This window comes from Schistocerca piceifrons, chromosome 2 (genome assembly GCF_021461385.2).
Source record: "Schistocerca piceifrons isolate TAMUIC-IGC-003096 chromosome 2, iqSchPice1.1, whole genome shotgun sequence".
NCBI classification, from domain to species: domain Eukaryota; kingdom Metazoa; phylum Arthropoda; class Insecta; order Orthoptera; family Acrididae; genus Schistocerca; species Schistocerca piceifrons.
This window is the reverse complement of record NC_060139.1, coordinates 116,518,327-116,536,423: the sequence shown is the minus strand read 5'-3', so window position 1 is coordinate 116,536,423 and position 18,097 is coordinate 116,518,327. Positions and strand designations below refer to the sequence as shown.

The following is an 18,097-nucleotide window of genomic DNA, read 5'->3' as shown; positions in this document are numbered from 1 at the left end:
ACTTGTAAGGGGTGTCCCACGAGTATATGTCTAACATACGATGACAAGAAGATAGAAGAAGTGGAAAGTGTTAAATTCTTGGGATTACAGCTATCAAGCTGGGATGAGCACACCACACAACTGCTGAAGCGTCTTAACAAATCTCTGTTTGCGATGCGAATAGTGTCAGACATAGGGGATATAAAAATTAAAAATCTGGTGTACTATGCTTACTTTCATTCCATAATGTCAAATGGGATTATTTTTTGGGGTAATTGATCAAGCCAAACTAAAGTTTTCCAGGCACAAAAACGTGCAGTAAGAATTATATGTGGTGTGAACTCAAGAACATCCTGCAGAAGCCTTTTTAGGGAAGTAGGGATACTAACTACTGCTTTCCAATATATTTATTCCTTAATGAAATTTGTCATTAAAAATATATCACTTTTTCAGACCAACACCTCTATTCATGGAATCAATACTAGAAATAAGAATAATCTTCACAAGGATTTAAAGTCACTTAGTCGTACAAAAAGGTGTGCATTATTCAGGAGCACACATTTATAATAACTTGCCAGCAGCCATAAAAAGCTTAACAACCAATGAAATTCAGTTTAAGAGAAGCCTAAAGGATTTATTGGTGGCCAACTCCTTCTACTCCATTGGTGAATTTCTCAGTAGAACCAATTGATTTATATATATATATATATATATATAACTTCTGCACCTTTTCAGTGCAGTAATGTGTTCATTGTAAATAAGTTTAGAGTAGTTGTATTACTTGCTTATTACCTTATAAATAAATAAAAAAGTTTTTAATTTTAAATTCTTTGCATTAGTATTTGTTAAATGACTCTTTCATATAATGTTCATTAAAAAATGACGATAATTCCACTTGGGACCTGTGGAATGGTAAATTAGCTTTTTTGTTTTAATTGTAAATATTTGTCATGTATTGTTGTTTTTCTGACATGTTCTACATCCTGGAGAACCTCCTCACTATGGATCAATTGCAATGAAAGTAAATCTAATCTAATCTAAACAAATTGTATAAAGTTTGACCTTTGTACAATGCCATCAGAAGAAGATGTTTAGAAATCTCCCTTGAAGAATCTTTATGTATTGATGAACAGATGGTTCCATTCAAAGGTCAGCTTTCAATCAAGCAGTATGTGAAAGGCAAGCCACGTCCTTGGGGAATTAAAATATTTGTTTTGACTGGAAGATCTGGTGTTGCTTATGACTTCCCAATATATCAGGGTAGTTTGGCTGAGTTTGATGAACGGAACAAGAAAATATTTGGTTTAGGTGCATCTGTTGTTCTCCATTTGTGTGACAGAATAAAAAGTGAAGGACACAAGCTATATTTTGACAATTACTTCTCTTCTTATCATCTTCTTCAAGTACTAAAACACAGAAATATTTTTGCTGCTGGAACAGTTCATGTGAACAGGTTTTTTCCTCCTACATTCATAAATGGCAAAGATATCAGAAAGAAGGAGAGAGGATTTTCTGACCAGGTTGTCAGTAGAGACAATAATTTAGTCCTGACAAAATGGCTTGATAACAGAACTGGTCAACAACTGGTTAGAATATCGAAAACACTTTACAGTGATAAAATTCAAGACAGCAAAGTACTCGACTTACTGCAGTTTCGAATGAGTGTAGTTGTAAGTCTTGTGAGAGCAGGGACAAACACAAAGAGAAGAAGAGGTAGGCTAAGCAGTGAAGAATCTGGAAAAGAGACTCAACAGAAAAGATTCAAAGCAGAGAGACAACCTCAATCAAATGTACAATAAGATGGTATTAACCATCTCCCAGTGGTAGATCAATGCAAAGATGGAGGTAGATGCAAAAACACACCATGTCAAGGGAAATCAAAAATAATCTGTATAAAATGTGATGTTCATCTTTGCCTAAAAAAAGATGCAAATTCCTTTGTGGCCTTTCATACAAAATGAATGTAACAAAACTGCCCTCTGTAAGTGTTCAACTTTTTAACTGTTCTGTAAATCATTATACCAGTAGTTAAAATTATTAGTATAATTCCACTCTTGGAAAGATTTTGCGCAATAAATATTGCTGTATAAATTGTAACTACTGACTTCCTATTACACATTACCAACACCTCCGAGACCCAATGTCCAATTTATTGGACAACATTTCATTTTTTAAAGCACATATGCAATATTTTAATTTTGCTCTAATATACACTAAATAGGTCCATATAGACACGATGAAGTGCAAAAAAATAATTTTTTTCTGTTTTTAAAATAATTCAGGACTGAAGGGGTTAAACTGACCCTGGACATGACTCATGCTTTTTTATGTCAGTGCTTCTCTGCAAATAAAACAGTGTGTCCAAATAGCCCCTTACAGATCAGAGCTTGCAATCCGGTGTAACAGGCAGCCATACAATGACCTCCAAATGTTGCATACACAGTTGTCCCAATTAGTGTCGTTTCCTCCGATAAAGGAGGATAGTGTTTCAAAGATTTCCATTTCCTTTGTTCCAAGAGTTAATTTCATGCATAGAGGATCTTTGTGAAATTTGTTGTCATTTATAAGCAGCATTTAACAAATTAGATATGCATCACTGTGCCTGTCTGTACCTCCATACAACTGAATAATGAAATCACCATTACCTTCGAGTTTTTCAACCACCTGATGACTAATGTCATCAGCCATATCGAATATTTGAGGACTAATAGTGTTATCTGACAAAGGCACAGACAAAGGCACATGTCTAGAGTAGCTGGTAAAATAAATTGTTACGCTATGGTGTAAGGTTCCTTGCTCTTTGCTACACAGAAGGTAACTTTTTAAGGCGAAAAATAGCCTTTGTAAGACTCATAACTTGTTTAGTGAATTTGTTTTTTTTTTTTGTTCTGTTATATCTTTTAACTTGCTGAAAAAGTACTCTCATGTTTTATTTACCAAACTACTATGATTAGAATCCAAATGTGAAACCCAAGTTGCAGAAGACAAACACCAATTAAAAATATCTGCATTTGACAAAACTGACCTTCAAACTGATTGTTACTGAATAGAAACAATCGGTCACATAGTACTATTCAACTGCTATCTACCACAGTGCCATAGTAATAAGATTTACTTGTTGGCCCTCTAGATATCACTACTAGTATACACATTGTTTCTTTCCTCAGAAACAAATAAACCAAATTATTATTTTTACAAAACCGCCACGATGCAACTTACATAAGGCTGCAACACCCCTGGATGCACAGTTTGCAACTCCTGCCTTAGGCAATATAAAACTAATGCATCTCTCTACCACCCTATCTCCCTTTTAAGATGTTTCTCCAATGTTCTGGATAAACTATTGCATAGGAGAATTGTTGAACACCTAAACATCCACAAGGCAGTCAGTCATTGTCAATTCAGTTTCCAAACAAGCCTATCAACTGACGACACTACAATTTACTTTACCAATAATGTTTTAGAAACACTTGACAATAGACTGACTTCTGTTGGTACATTTTGTGATCTGATCAAGGCTTTTGACTGTGTGAACCATGAAATCTTCCTTACAAAGTGGTGCAGTAGGAACGTGGTGTAGTTTGTACCTACTTGATAGGCAACTGTGGCTTCACTTAAGCATAGAGATGGTACAATAGCTTCGTTTGACTAGGGAACAGTAAGTACAGGACTGTTCTGTACTGACCCACTTGCTCTTTCTTATTTTTATTAATGGTCCTTCACTATGTACAAAAGGTAAAGCTAAAAGCAAATTTACTCTCTTTGTTGATAAAACATCTTTTACTTGAAAACTCACCTGACAATGTTCTTTCAACGTCTGCCAACTTTGTTTTCTCTGATATTGAGAAGTGGTTTGGTTGGCATGGCCTGTTTTAAATGCTAAAAAACTCAGTACATACCATTTCATGGGTCTCATAAAGTTCTGGAGGACATAAGATTGAAATGCAATATTAAAGACGTGCACCATGTATATTCTGTAAAATGTTTTGTCCTACACATTGACATTTGATGAAATTGATCTTTTCACATTCTGGATTTGACAAAAAACTTATTTCAGCATTTTCTGCACTAAGCATTAAAGGAATGACTACTGATACTGATGCTCTTAAGGCTACTTATTTTGGTTATTTTCATTCATTATTGTCGTACAGCATTATACACTCCTGGAAATTGAAATAAGAACACCGTGAATTCATTGTCCCAGGAAGGGGAAACTTTATTGACACATTCCTGGGGTCAGATACATCATATGATCGCACTGACAGAACCACAGGCACATAGACACAGGCAACAGAGCATGCACAATGTCGGCACTAGTACAGTGTATATCCACCTTTCGCAGCAATGCAGGCTGCTATTCTCCCATGGAGACGATCGTAGAGATGCTGGATGTAGTCCTGTGGAACGGCTTGCCATGCCATTTCCACCTGGCGCCTCAGTTGGACCAGCGTTCGTGCTGGACGTGCAGACCGCGTGAGACGACGATCATCCAGTCCCAAACATGCTCAATGGGGGACAGATCCGGAGATCTTGCTGGCCAGGGTAGTTGACTTACACCTTCTAGAGCACGTTGGGTGGCACGGGATACATGCGGACGTGCATTGTCCTGTTGGAACAGCAAGTTCCCTTGCCGGTCTAGGAATGGTAGAACGATGGGTTCGATGACGGTTTGGATGTACCGTGCACTATTCAGTGTCCCCTCGACGATCACCAGTGGTGTACGGCCAGTGTAGGAGATCGCTCCCCACACCATGATGCCGGATGTTGGCCCTGTGTGCCTCGGTCGTACGCAGTCCTGATTGTGGCGCTCACCTGCACGGCGCCAAACACGCATACGACCATCATTGGCACCAAGGCAGAAGCGACTCTCATCGCTGAAGACGACACGTCTCCATTCGTCCCTCCATTCACGCCTGTCGCGACACCACTGGAGGCGGGCTGCACGATGTTGGGGCGTGAGCGGAAGACGGCCTAACGGTGTGCGGGACCGTAGCCCAGCTTCATGGAGACGGTTGCGAATGGTCCTCGCCGATACCCCAGGAGCAACAGTGTCCCTAATTTGCTGGGAAGTGGCGGTGCGGTCCCCTACGGCACTGCGTAGGATCCTACGGTCTTGGCGTGCATCCGTGCGTCGCTGCGGTCCGGTCCCAGGTCGACGGGCACGTGCACCTTTCGCCGACCACTGGCGACAACATCGATGTACTGTGGAGACCTCACGCCCCACGTGTTGAGCAATTCGGCGGTACGTCCACCCGTCCTCCCGCATGCCCACTATACGCCCTCGCTCAAAGTCCGTCAACTGCACATACGGTTCACGTCCACGCTGTCGCGGCATGCTACCAGTGTTAAAGACTGCGATGGAGCTCCGTATGCCACGGCAAACTGGCTGACACTGACGGCGGCGGTGCACAAATGCTGCGCAGCTAGCGCCATTCGACGGCCAACACCGCGGTTCCTGGTGTGTCCCCTGTGCCGTGCGTGTGATCATTGCTTGTACAGCCCTCTCGCAGTGTCCGGAGCAAGTATGGTGGGTCTGACACACCGGTGTCAATGTGTTCTTTTTTCCATTTCCAGGAGTGTATTTTGGGGTAACCAAGCAGCGGCAAAGAGCCAGTCGGTGTGGCCGAGCGGGTCTAGGTGCTTCAGTCCGGAACCACGCTATTGCTACAGTCGCAGGTTCGAATCCTGCCTCAGGCGTGGAAGTGTGTGATGTCCTTAGGTTAGTTAGGTTTAAGTAGTTCTAAGTTCTTGGGGACTGATGACCTCAGATGTTAAGTCCCATAGTGCTCAGAGCCATTTTTGAGCCAGCAGCAAAGAAGGTGACTGTTGCACATAGAAGAACAAGCCCAATTCTAAGTGGAGTCAATTTTCTTGCAGAAATCTTTTCTAAAAACATAAACTATTAACAATTACCTCATGATATATTCTACCTCATGATCATAGTACAAGATCTAAATATGACCTACACCACTAACAACCAAAACTTCAATCTGTTCAGTCTTGTGCAAACTGGAGTACATTACTTAACCACAAAGGTGTTCAATGCACTCCCATCCAACATTAAAAAAATCTTACTATCATACTGCACAGTTTAAGAGGAAATTGAAGGAATGTATACAGGAAAACTCTTTTTACATGCTTCGTTATTTTTTTAATGTAAATGTTTCTTCATAGCAGTTTAGGAATGACACACAGTACGTGTTATATCTATTATTACCACTGTGTAGATATATAATAATGTATTTTAATTTTAGAATTTTACAGCTTTTAACATATGTTAACTATATAATATGATTTTATTGTTTTATACTTCAGTTTCACTGGACTTTAAGCTCCAGTTTAAAATAATTCTAATATTTTGTTCCCATATTCACGTTATATTACAATATGTAGAGATTGTATATTTATTGTACTGTTCATGTTTATGGTTACATATCTCAATTTTTAATTTTTTGTTTATTTTGTTTTTACTTTGTTCAGCTTGACTCATTCCATATCCATGCAGTTCTTTTGTCTACTGGGTCAAAGGAACACAAATAAATAAATATGATCAGCTAATTTCTAATATCACTGTTTCGGTTTCTGTATCACCTTGTACATTCTTTTGTTATTCTAAGAAATGTGATTTCAGATAATTGAATATAACTTTCTTCTCTTTTGGTTATAATGTGTAACTCTTTCCAGAAAAGTATCATGGGACCAAATTTATAAGGGAAATAAAATTCCTAAATCAGTCTGCAATCCTTGAAGATTTTTGTGAACAAAGGCGTTTGGTTCAATTAAAATTTTTACATTTATTAAGTTGTTTCAGCTACTACCATCATCATTATTTAGTGCATGTGAAGTTTGTGGTTGTAAAGGTGATATAACGAATAACCATTGTTACATTTAGGTAAACTTCACATATAATTAATGCTGTCATCTGTAATAGTATTTTTGTAGTTGTGAAATCACACCAATTTCATTCATGTTTTACACGTCATCTTGTGCCTTTAAACATTTTGTAACATTTTATATGTATATATGAACTGAAAATGGAAGGCAATGTACTTTCTCCTAACACCACCTCTACAAATTTTCCAACTGCCTTGCAACTGAAAAAAAAGTGGTAAATTTCTATGGGACCAAACTTGTGAGGTCATCGGTTCCTAGGCTTACACACTACTTAATCTTACTTATACTAACTTACTCTAAGGACAACACACACATCCATGTCCAAGGGAGGACTTGAACCTTTGACGGAGGGGAGCCACACAAACCGTGGCAAGACACCTTAGATCGCGCTGCTACACCATGTGGCTCTTGCAGTTGAAACACCACTTAGGCATATATGTTATTACAACTGACAATGAACTTCGTTTTACAACATCTAAGTTTTGATAGGTACTTTCTTTAATTTTCTCTTTGTCTTTTACACTTACTGGTAATATACACATAATACGTCTCAGTATCACATTTCTGTAATCTTAATTCTGCTTCTATTCTGTTTCTGAGTTTCTGGAGGACCATAAGTATTAATGTAATTACTCAAGTAATCTTAAAAATAATATTCTTTCAATCATCTTACTGCTTTTATAAATATCGTACCAGTACGTGACATGCAATGAATGATTTTTCAAAATCATAGTGTGTATAAACTGTAAATACTATATCAAACCTGACTGGTCCTATATCGTTTGTGCAAGCTTTGTAGTAAATCACGACTTACAGAACCTATGAATAAATATATAAACAATAGCACATAATGGCAACATATCCTCTGTTTTATTTGTAACACAAATGGTTGTAAAATGAGGAGCATCTGGAAAAATTTGCAAAGACAGGTTAATTTTTTTATTTCTTTGTCAGATGCATGAAAAGGCAGTCAAAATTTATCTTTGATATGACATTTACGAAAACTTTTCGATTCCCATCTGATTAAACAGATTTGACTTACATGAGTTAAAATTCAAAGCTGCATGATCATTAAAACTGAGACAGCGCTTGAACTTCTTCATGGGAAACATTTAACTGAGGTAACCTTTCAAGCTATCCTCACAGTCTTAATCATGACTTCCATCTACTGGAACACTCTTATGGTATTTGTTCATTTTCGAACTTCACTCTTTCTTGTTCACAATAGTAAAGTGACTGATAGAAACTGTCGAAATGTTGTCAGACGGTATATTCATCATTTTGAGAATGGTAAATCACAGGTATTCACAGTGTTTATGTTTTTATAGTGAAACTACTATTCCGCTAGTCTTAGGTATACCATTTCCTGATTCCTCTGGAAAATCTGTACCATTCCAGATTGATTTACAAGAGAATATAAAGTCAATTGTACTTTCCATTTATTTACCGCTTCTGGGAGACAATAAATAATAGTAACGAAAAAAATGATCTCATGGACTTAAAGCAATAACAAAATAATATAAAATCCCGTATGGGTACACTAATAGCACAAGGCCAAGTAGTTATGAACAAAATGCAGCAATATATACGCTCAAAAGTATTTCAAACGATTATTATGTATTACGAGAATATAATTCCTCCGCTGCAGTAGTTTCTCATTATATAATATTTTGGAGAAAGTAAGATTCTGATGTTTTGTATAATAGAGAATTAACAAATTCATGTGTAAAATGGAATCAGTGTTGAACGGTTAATTTCTGTTTATCGATAAACGGGAATAATTCAGATATAAGTAACTGTTTACGCAGTCAATTATTTCATTTGTGCAATCAATTAATTGATTTCAGCTTCTTTTATAGCCAACTACTGTAAATATGAACTATTGCTAATTCCCTTCATTTGTTTCATCCGCAGGTAAATCCGTTCAGAAGTTCGCTATGGTAAAATTATTATAAATGACAGTTCTTTTAGTTATTAATAGAGTCTGAATGGCCAGTTATTTTCGCAAAGTGCACTCTCGAAAGTAATCTTCGCAGCACTCCTTTGCTTTGTTTTTGTTTTTGCATTAATATATCTGGAGGCGTTATTTTGTGGGAGAAATTTAATGGAATTGACATAGTACCCACATTGGTATTAAATAAACATACTTATTTATAGTTTACAAATATTGAAATGCACACTTCTGCGAACCAGTGCTAGAAACAGCTGCGACAGTCTCGCAATCTATGGGCAAGAAACCGGAACTGCAAGTCACGAGTTGTTGCGTGGTTCAGAAGTCACAGTACTGGTTTGTGTGACTCTTTTGTCGCAGTGTCTCGGGGTGCTTGAGAGTGGAAGGAGATTTCATAAATTTGACAAAATGAAGGCTCTGTGTTTTTTCTTGTTACTACCAGTAGCTGTTTTCTGTAATGGTAAGCTGAGTTACTGTTGCGATTTGTGAATTTAGTGTTGTTTTAATACAGTCTAGTATGGTAGTTCTTAATGGCTGCAGCTTGACATTCACTTGTGAAAACACTACGGAATACGTTTACCATTGTGTTTTTATTTTCTAAAATTGCCTCCCCCGCGGACTTGGTGATTTGTTGTGTCGAGTAAGATGTAATTGTTGGATAGTGTTTAAAAGGACAGTAAGACTGCATCATACAGTTGCGTTTTTTTTCTGAACATGTCATACATTATAGATTTGCAGTCTGATTGAAGCGGCTTTGTAGATAATGCACAGGTGCAGAGAAATTTCCGTGCCCATGTTTCGCAGTTTTATTGTATTATTACTGAGGTGCGGTTAACTCTTGCAGGGAACTATGTAGAAAGCTTAATGTACTTTACTAGCTAGGTCATTATCAGTTGGTCTACTTATTGTTGCGATTTTGTATATCTTCGACGAAGATACATATTTTAAAGTGTTCAACGAAGATACAAACGGCTTTAAAGTGCTAACGGTTAATTCGCAATTTGTATTTCTCTCCCTACGTAAGTACGGGTTAATGTTATGTATTGGACTACATGGGGAAATTGTTGATGTTCCAAAGTTGCTACAAGTTTCAAATTTTCGTCGTTGCTCCAACAACTTAATAACGCAATAATCTGGATGTATGGGGCTGAATTATGACTAATAATTTAAATTTAAGTAACTTTTTTCCCCCCACTTCCGTGCAAGCTAGGTCTTCTACAATTCTTCCAATTGGAGTTTGTCCTGTAATTAATAATGTGGTCCGAAGATTTATAGTTACAAAACCTGCGGCAAAATGTCCTCGAAGGCTGGAACACAAACGCACAAAATTACACGCTTCGCACCTGAACATCTACTTAGTAATGAAATTTTGCGTTAGGTTTGTAATAGGGGAGTGGAAAATGTCACCAGAACTATATAACAGCCAAGTTAAATTTACCACAGCTGAAACTTGAAGATTGTAATGTGAGATATTGGATTAGGTGGGCAACTTCTTGTGCTCAACACTAGCAATTATTTTTGGCCAGTAGTAGTGGCCTTATATAGTAGTTTTGTAGTGTTGTATCAGTTCTCCTTCGGTGCAGCAGTTCAGGTACTGTAGATACTCTTATGGGAAAACATCATCTCTAAAAGGTTTGCACCAGATTGGTGCATACTTTGACGTTGTATGATTAGATGGTAGCCAATTAAATTTTTTCATTGCAAAGTTTTTTGTATTCAAAAAAAATTGAGACATTGTAGATAAGGTCAAGAAAATGAGCTTAAATAGATCATCGAACCTTAACAAACTGTCACTTTTTTAAAGTATATTTTATTTGAGAAAAATAAAATAATAAAATTCATTAATATAATAGAGTAGGCCTATAGTTTTTTGAGAATTGTCCATGTAATGAACTTAGATTCTGACTTACTGTTATCCTCTATGAGAGACATTTCACGTATTAAGATGCCTGCTTTTGTGTGAAGCTTTCAGGCTTTCTTTGATGTCATTGAAACTGAAAATTCAGAGGTCACTTGTGCTATTAAGTGATACTTTGGGGAAAATATTAATGTTTGCAGTTTCTCATCTTTTGGAGAAATTAATGGATTTGCTTCAGATTGTTTGGTAGGCCCTATTTTCAGTATGTATTTGCACTGCTGATCATTTACATTTTGCTCTTCAAATGTTTTTTACTTGAACCTGCTGGAGAAACGCATAAAACGTTCACTTTATGTAGCCCTGGGAATCTGTATTTTAAAGAAATGAGATTGGCAATCTTGATGACCTTTTCTACAATTTCCATTTGCTCATCGTCTGGAGCCTCTGAGGAGAATACAACAGTGAGTTTTGTGTGAAACGCGTTTCAGTATGTTGGGCACAATTTATACCCCCCCTTTGTTACTATAGGAGGAGGAAGATATTAGTGTTAGTTTTCATCTCCTTTTTCTCACGATGCAACTCAAACATACCACACTTCACATACCAGCAAAAAATACATAGCAAAGCTTGTGCCATGAGGAAGGGAGCTGTTGTACAGAGGGAAACAAGTTTTCTGATAAAATGGCTGAACCTGAACCTCTGTAGTCTCCCTGCCGACAATACTGTGGAACGTTCTTGATAAAATCCACATTTTGTAAGCTTCAGCTGTTTTTGCTTTGAGAACTTTGACTCCGTCTAACGTAAAAAAAATTTACATAAGACCTCAGCAGTACCTTCACAGTAACTGAGAAGCAAAGCTTGACTGAGGCACACTATTCAATCTGTTTCAAGTTTACGCCAAGAACATTCATCTGTCTTGTCCACGATCATGAAATAACTGTCCAAACAAGTTCGCTTCATGAGTTAAACAAGAAAATTTAGTATTATGTTCTATAGCATCTTGAAACTGACAAATATACAGATTATTTTTTTATTGTTGGCATGAACACTAAAGGAGCTACAAATGCTTACTATCCCTAGACTTGAGTTACTCGGGTTTTTTTCCAGTAGGACAAAAACTTTAGCACTTATCACCTGTAGATGTAAGAGATTGATAATGGTTGTGGTTTTAGTTTTTGGTGATAGCAATTAAAATGCAGTGTGTGTGTGTGTGTGTAAAAGAATTTGTGCCTGGAAATTTATAGGTGTGGTAACCCGTGAACTTTTAATAATTGCTTGCAGTATAAATTTCCACAGTTACAAAAGATCATTGTAATCAGATGCATAAAAAAAAAAAAAAAAAGCATTAGCAGATTCAAAAAATTTCAGCTTCTAACTCACTTATTCTATTAAAAATTAAATGTAACAGTTTGTACATGTTTGATAGTATTTGAAAGCTCACATTTTTACTAGACTTATCCAGAGATACAATAAAAGAAACTTTTCTAGTATTACAAAGAAACCACTTCCTTACCCTGACAGAAATAAATTGTGGGTGATAATATTTAGCAACCTGATATCAAAGTGTGCCCAAATTTTGTGCAAAAAGTTTAGATGACAGGTTTTCGTTTGAAGTTCTAGAATGCTTTAAAATAAGACACAACTCCATAGAACTCTTTCTGTGCACAACTGGCAAAGAAAGCTCAAATACTTCGTTAATACTGTTTTGCAGCTACAGAATGGGTGAAACATTGTTGCAGGTGAGTTTCCCTGACTTTGACCTCTTGTGGCATTAAAGTAGTTAATGACTGACCCTTTACTCTTTAAGTGTGTACAGCTCAAAAAGTCATCCTCTGTATCCAGATAATCCCACAGATTATTGCTAGTTCTGTATGATTGAGATTGTCTACAATAGGAATAAATTGAGCAATGTAAAATTTGGCGAACTGTCACACTACACTGCTCTATAGAAAATCCCATCAGGTTGCAGGTTTGGGTTATATTTAGAACCCATTCACTTAGTGTGGAGTGATAAGATATTTTCATGTTTGAAATGATCATATGGCAAAGGTTACAGCTGAAAAATTCGATTGGAAAATAATTAATCTTTACATAAGAATTTTGTAACCCTTGAGTAAAGACAAAGCATAAAGACAATTGACTCACTTTTACATTTACAGGATAATGATCCGTCTAGTATTAGCAAAGTTTTTTTATTTTGAATGAGGCTGTTAAGATCCTTAAAGATCAGTAATTTTATATTTACTAAGCAGCATCTCTCACTCCCCCACTTCCTGTATGGTTGTTTTAGAAGTTTCAAAATGTGTCCAGTGGCTTCAAATAAGCTTTAATAACATAAGTAGATGAGCGTTAGCCCACAACGTTTCTCTAACTATTGCTGTGACACTCATCGAGAATGTTTCTGTACTTTATAATTGACGAGTATTTCCTGCAATTTACCCAAATTCAAATAGGTTTCCCATTGTAGGACTGAGTTTTCGTGATTGACTTTCTTCATGTGTAAACCTATTGTTACTGTTGCATGCATTGCACTACCATTTCTCAAGTTCTCCCGGTGTTTTGCTGCTGATTATAACAGAAGTGCTATCAGCATACATAATGACATTAATATGGTCTGTTGTTCTAATCAAGAACTAACATAGCACCATTGTCTATTTCACATTTCCTCTACACATTATCTGTACTCTACAAATCATTTAAAACATTTCTTCTTGATCATTAACAATGGACTGCCTGTGCACCATCATGAAGTAGGTACTGAGTGTATATTGATGACCAGTTTTGGTAAGTAACCCATCTTAGTCGCAGATATAATTACATCAGATTAAAGGAAGATGACTTAAAAATATGTAATCATCAGTTCTATATGCCTTAGATGTGACAGCATGTAGAGTAGTGCATTGGGCTGTCAACTTGTGCACTTAGTGACTAATTAATATTAAATACATGTAGGACAGTGGACATGTGTATGAAACGCTGCAGTTATGTACTTGTCAGTGAATGTTCATTTAATCTTATCCAATGATATTTGTGGCTTGATGGTTGCTTGAACCAAAAGTGGTTGTCGATAGAATAGCATTAAAACATGTTTTGATGATTTTGTGATTTATTTATTCATTCATTTGTCTTTAGGCCATACAGTAAAACAGTATTGGATGTCACATAATAGAGGTAATATATACTCTATATAAAACGTGTACAAAAGTATGATAGGAAAAGTTCACCATGGCCTTAGCAGCATTCACTTTACTAACTTGGGAAAATCCAAGTTAGAATGGCCAAATCCATCTCCTCCCAAATAAGAGACCAATGCTTTGGCACTGGCTTAGCCACTTCGTTCAATACATGATTGGGCAGGAAATTGCTTACACGAAGAGATCGCAAGTATAATCAACTAGCTATACAACCATCCATTGCAATGGAAGTTAGTCTTTGTATGCCAGTCCTTTTTAGGGTTCTGTACCTCATTCGGTGAAAATGGAATCCATGTGGAGTCACTTTGTCAAATTCATTTTTCCTAGCCAAGAAATCAGATAGAAATGAAACCTATTGAAAGAACCAAAGCAATTCCGTTAAGTTTTTAATACACAAATTAAAATCTGTATATCCTAACCAAGTAAATTCAGTGTTTGTAATTGTGAAGGTAAGACTGTTGTGCTCAATTCCAAAAATACTTCTGTCACTGAGGTAAAAAAAAGTGCCATCTATTTGTTCTTTGGCATGGTATGCTGTCACTAAGGTAAATATCCAAACTACTCAGCTGAACATGCTCTTAAAACTTCAAATTAAAATATCTTTTTTCCATGAACTGAACTGACAGAATAAAGCCTAGATCTCTAAGACACTATAGTCTCATAGTTTTATCATAAGCATGGATTATGTAACCAGAACATAAATCTGATATAAAACACTCTGAGAAATTTGACACATGAACACATTTTATAACAATGCCAAAAAGTGTAATATTTGAACACACAAACAGCTGCCAACACTACATCCATCACAACTTACCCATGCATTTGAGCCCTTCTTGGAGGCTGTATACTGGATCTGAAGCAGAGAAAGCAGGAAACCAGCAGTAGAATCATTCTTGTGCAAATAGAAACTCGGCGCAGATGGTGCATATTCAACAATGAATGGGGGATTATTTCTGCGAGTAAAAAAGTTTGTTTACACTATAGAAACACTTAAAAGTGAGGAAATATTCTTTCCTTACTTATGGTAATGTAACAAAAAATTTGTGACTACTTAAACTTTTAATGCACTTGCATTTTGTATGTCATGTTGGCTGATGTTTGGGAGTTATATTTTATAACTCTGTTCCCACTAAGTTTTCAAAAACTGAAAGTTGTTAATTTCAGTAGATCTAGTTTGCAGCACAGAACTGTTGTGGTGCTTTTAAAGTGCAATGCCCATTTTGAATTACTGCTCTAGGTGAATTAGGACTCCCTTGCTGTGTGATATGTTGCATTTAAGTCCTGTGATTTTTTTTTCCAGCTATATCTTACCTCCTGTTTCTGAAACTACACTGATCTGAATCCTCCAATATGTTGTATCCTGTGCCTATTGTTTTCTGCTGAAGGGTATTCTCCTCATTCAGTTGGATGTGAGACTTCTGAAAGTCTCATTCAGAATTTTGGCAAGCTACATTAGCTTGTCAGATTGGTTGAAGACTTGTAAGTTGCCACTTCTGTGCATTTCACATTTTCTGGTGCATTGTGACAATAGTGGACCACCAAACAATAGATACAAATTACATTAATAGTGAACTAGAAAATAGTCTATTGCAAACTGTGTTTAAATACTACTGAATGTGTACTCTTCCTGAAATGTTAAACGTGTGTGGCCTGGTGTATTGCATTTGGGCAGACTGAGCAGAGTGCTATGGTGCTACTGAGAAAGAAGTATTCTAGAAAATTTTAACCTGCATATTTAAAACATTAACAAATTTTGATACTTTCTCTGAGGGTTAGCTTTAATCATTGCCAGCTGCTCCTTTCAGAAATTTTCACTAAATGCAAAGGGTTAAAAAATTTGGAGTTGGGTTTCAGTAGCTGATTAGTTGTGGTGTTAAGTGTTCCCTCTGGGTAAATTATAATGTGTATTGGTATCGAACAAAGTAACATTTTCTAAATTTGGGATAGTAAATTTGCCATAGATTATATGTAAGTGGTAGTTCATATAGAAAGACTGTGGTTTCCATTTTTATCTAGTTCCCAATTTTGGATTGTATCTTCACAAATCAGTGTTTTTTTTTTTTGGGGTGGGGGGAGGTTGCAACTTTAAACAGTTTGAATTTCAGATGGCTAAAATATCTGTTCACTGGGCCATCTTATATTTATTTAGGAATCAGGCCGTTTGAAACAGGACAACAGTTGACAGTAGGTTTCTGCCTATTATCCACTCGAGAATTGTTATTCAGTGAAAACAGTTCCAAGTTATGCAAAATTGAGGAGAGATTATACCTTATATACTTAAAATGTCAATTTTCTCAATTTTAGGTACATTTATCTCGTGAACAGTTCATGGTAATGTTATAAAATTTTAATGGCCGGTGAAGGAAGTCTCTCTCCATTGACCTATTTTTGTAGAGAAGTTGCTTGCATAATTTGTTTTTAGAGAATTTTTTGCAAGTTGTAAAATTTTTTCCACATATTCAAGCTTTATTCATAATTTTTAAAATATGAAACTGAGCTGCCTTAAAAATGCATCATTGATGTTCAGCCCAGTTTCTGTAAATTGTGAGAGTTCCACTGTTCTATGATATAAGTTCTACCTAATCATTAAAAAATAAAATCTCAGGAATCTGGCTTTAAAAATGAGTATAGTTTGTTACTGGCCTGAGAACATACCTGTACCATATCCTGGGTCATCTGCATTTCTCCCTGGCTCTCTTAGCATCCCTTGAGTGCATTCTTGCCTTCCTAGCTATCACAGTGACTTCATAATCTGCTTTCTTCACACCGACAGCATCCAATTCGGAACATACCATCACCAGGTTGTATGCCTAACTTTTGAAGCAGCCTAACTCTCCCCACATTGCCATCATTAAATGAAAGAATTGCATCATAAACACCCAAATTCAATGTATCTTCATTTACAAATACTGTTCTAAGAATTCTAGACCATATGGCACTGGGAAATGATTCATTTGGGTTCTGTGTTTTTCCATGAAAACACTTCCGTAACAGGTTTTGAACAGTGACACTTCTTAAAATTGGTTTCATTACATTGTACATTTCAACAGGCAATGAATGCCTATGACTGTACTGTTGACCAGCTGCTAGAGCACTATTGTATTTTGCATCAGGATGTTGGTTCTTTTGGGCACAAGACATAAGGCTCCTTATCAGTTGACAACTGATCAAAATAAGTTGCCCAGATATCCTCTTCATTTTCATCTCAATGTCACAGTTCCTTTTAATTGACATATAATAATTCTGCAAACTGTCTGAACTCCTTGTCTGTGAGCCCACCATTTCCCAGATAGTGGGTTTCTGAATGGTAGTTTTATGCCTTTCATATCTCTTCTCAACACAAAGGTGGGTTCCTGTTGTTTTCTGGACATGCCCAATACATTCCAGCTTTTCTACACTGACATCTCTGTATGGTTTTGCTTCATCCACATTCTTGAAGCTCTTATTGTCTCCATCCCCTAAATATTTTACGCGCCTTACTCCAAATATATCAGCTGATCTGGAAAAAATGTTCCCCCTAGACCCTTCAAAATTTACACTACATTCAGAACTTTCCTTACAAGATTTAAGTTTTTCTTTGTCCTTTATAAATCTGTACTTATCACAGCACTTACTCAGTACCTCTACATCAAGCACTTTATTATCCATGCTTGTTGTAGTTACACCATTCAGTCTTGGATGCCCTCTACACTTCCATGTCCCATCAACAGCCACAGCAATATACATGTAATTGTCATTCATTTCAATTGCCTCATTGACAGCAGCCTTCATAGAGGCAACAGCTTGATGCTTAGCAGCTTCATTTAATGTACCTGTGTACTTCTGAAATCTTGTTGGGCCACTTAGGGCATTCATGACTGCACATAGTGTCTTACCAGGCAATTCACCTTTACCTATAGTATACAGTCAATACACAAACCTGATGTTAGTTTCATACTCGCTTCTGTCAATCTACCTACTGATATGAAATGAACACTGAGATTTACAGTTTCTGGAGTTCAAAAATAGTTTACTTGCAAGTCCATACCTTGCAGTGGTATCTTCATAACAAAATAAACTGGCAATAACGTGACAAACTGCAAATGAATATACGGCAGATGACAATAGTTAAATATCTTTTGTAATATTGCCACTTGTCTGTTCATAATTATATTTAGTACTTACAAATGATTCTGAACTTGAATTATTGTTCAGCTTTCATCTGGAATCACTGGTCCT

The 18,097-nt window shown here is 36.6% G+C and overlaps 1 protein-coding gene across 1 annotated transcript in view; it reads left to right on the top strand.

Annotated features, from left to right (window-relative positions):
- Positions 1-9,121: 9,121 nt before the first annotated feature.
- Positions 9,122-18,097, top strand: part of LOC124776960 (lysosome-associated membrane glycoprotein 1-like) — a 52,142-nt gene continuing 43,166 nt past the window's right edge. Inside the window, exon 1 of the mRNA XM_047252194.1 lies at positions 9,122-9,284. Within this exon, the coding sequence (XP_047108150.1) occupies positions 9,233-9,284 (52 nt within the window). The 5' untranslated portion in view covers positions 9,122-9,232. The remainder of the gene's footprint in view (positions 9,285-18,097) is intronic.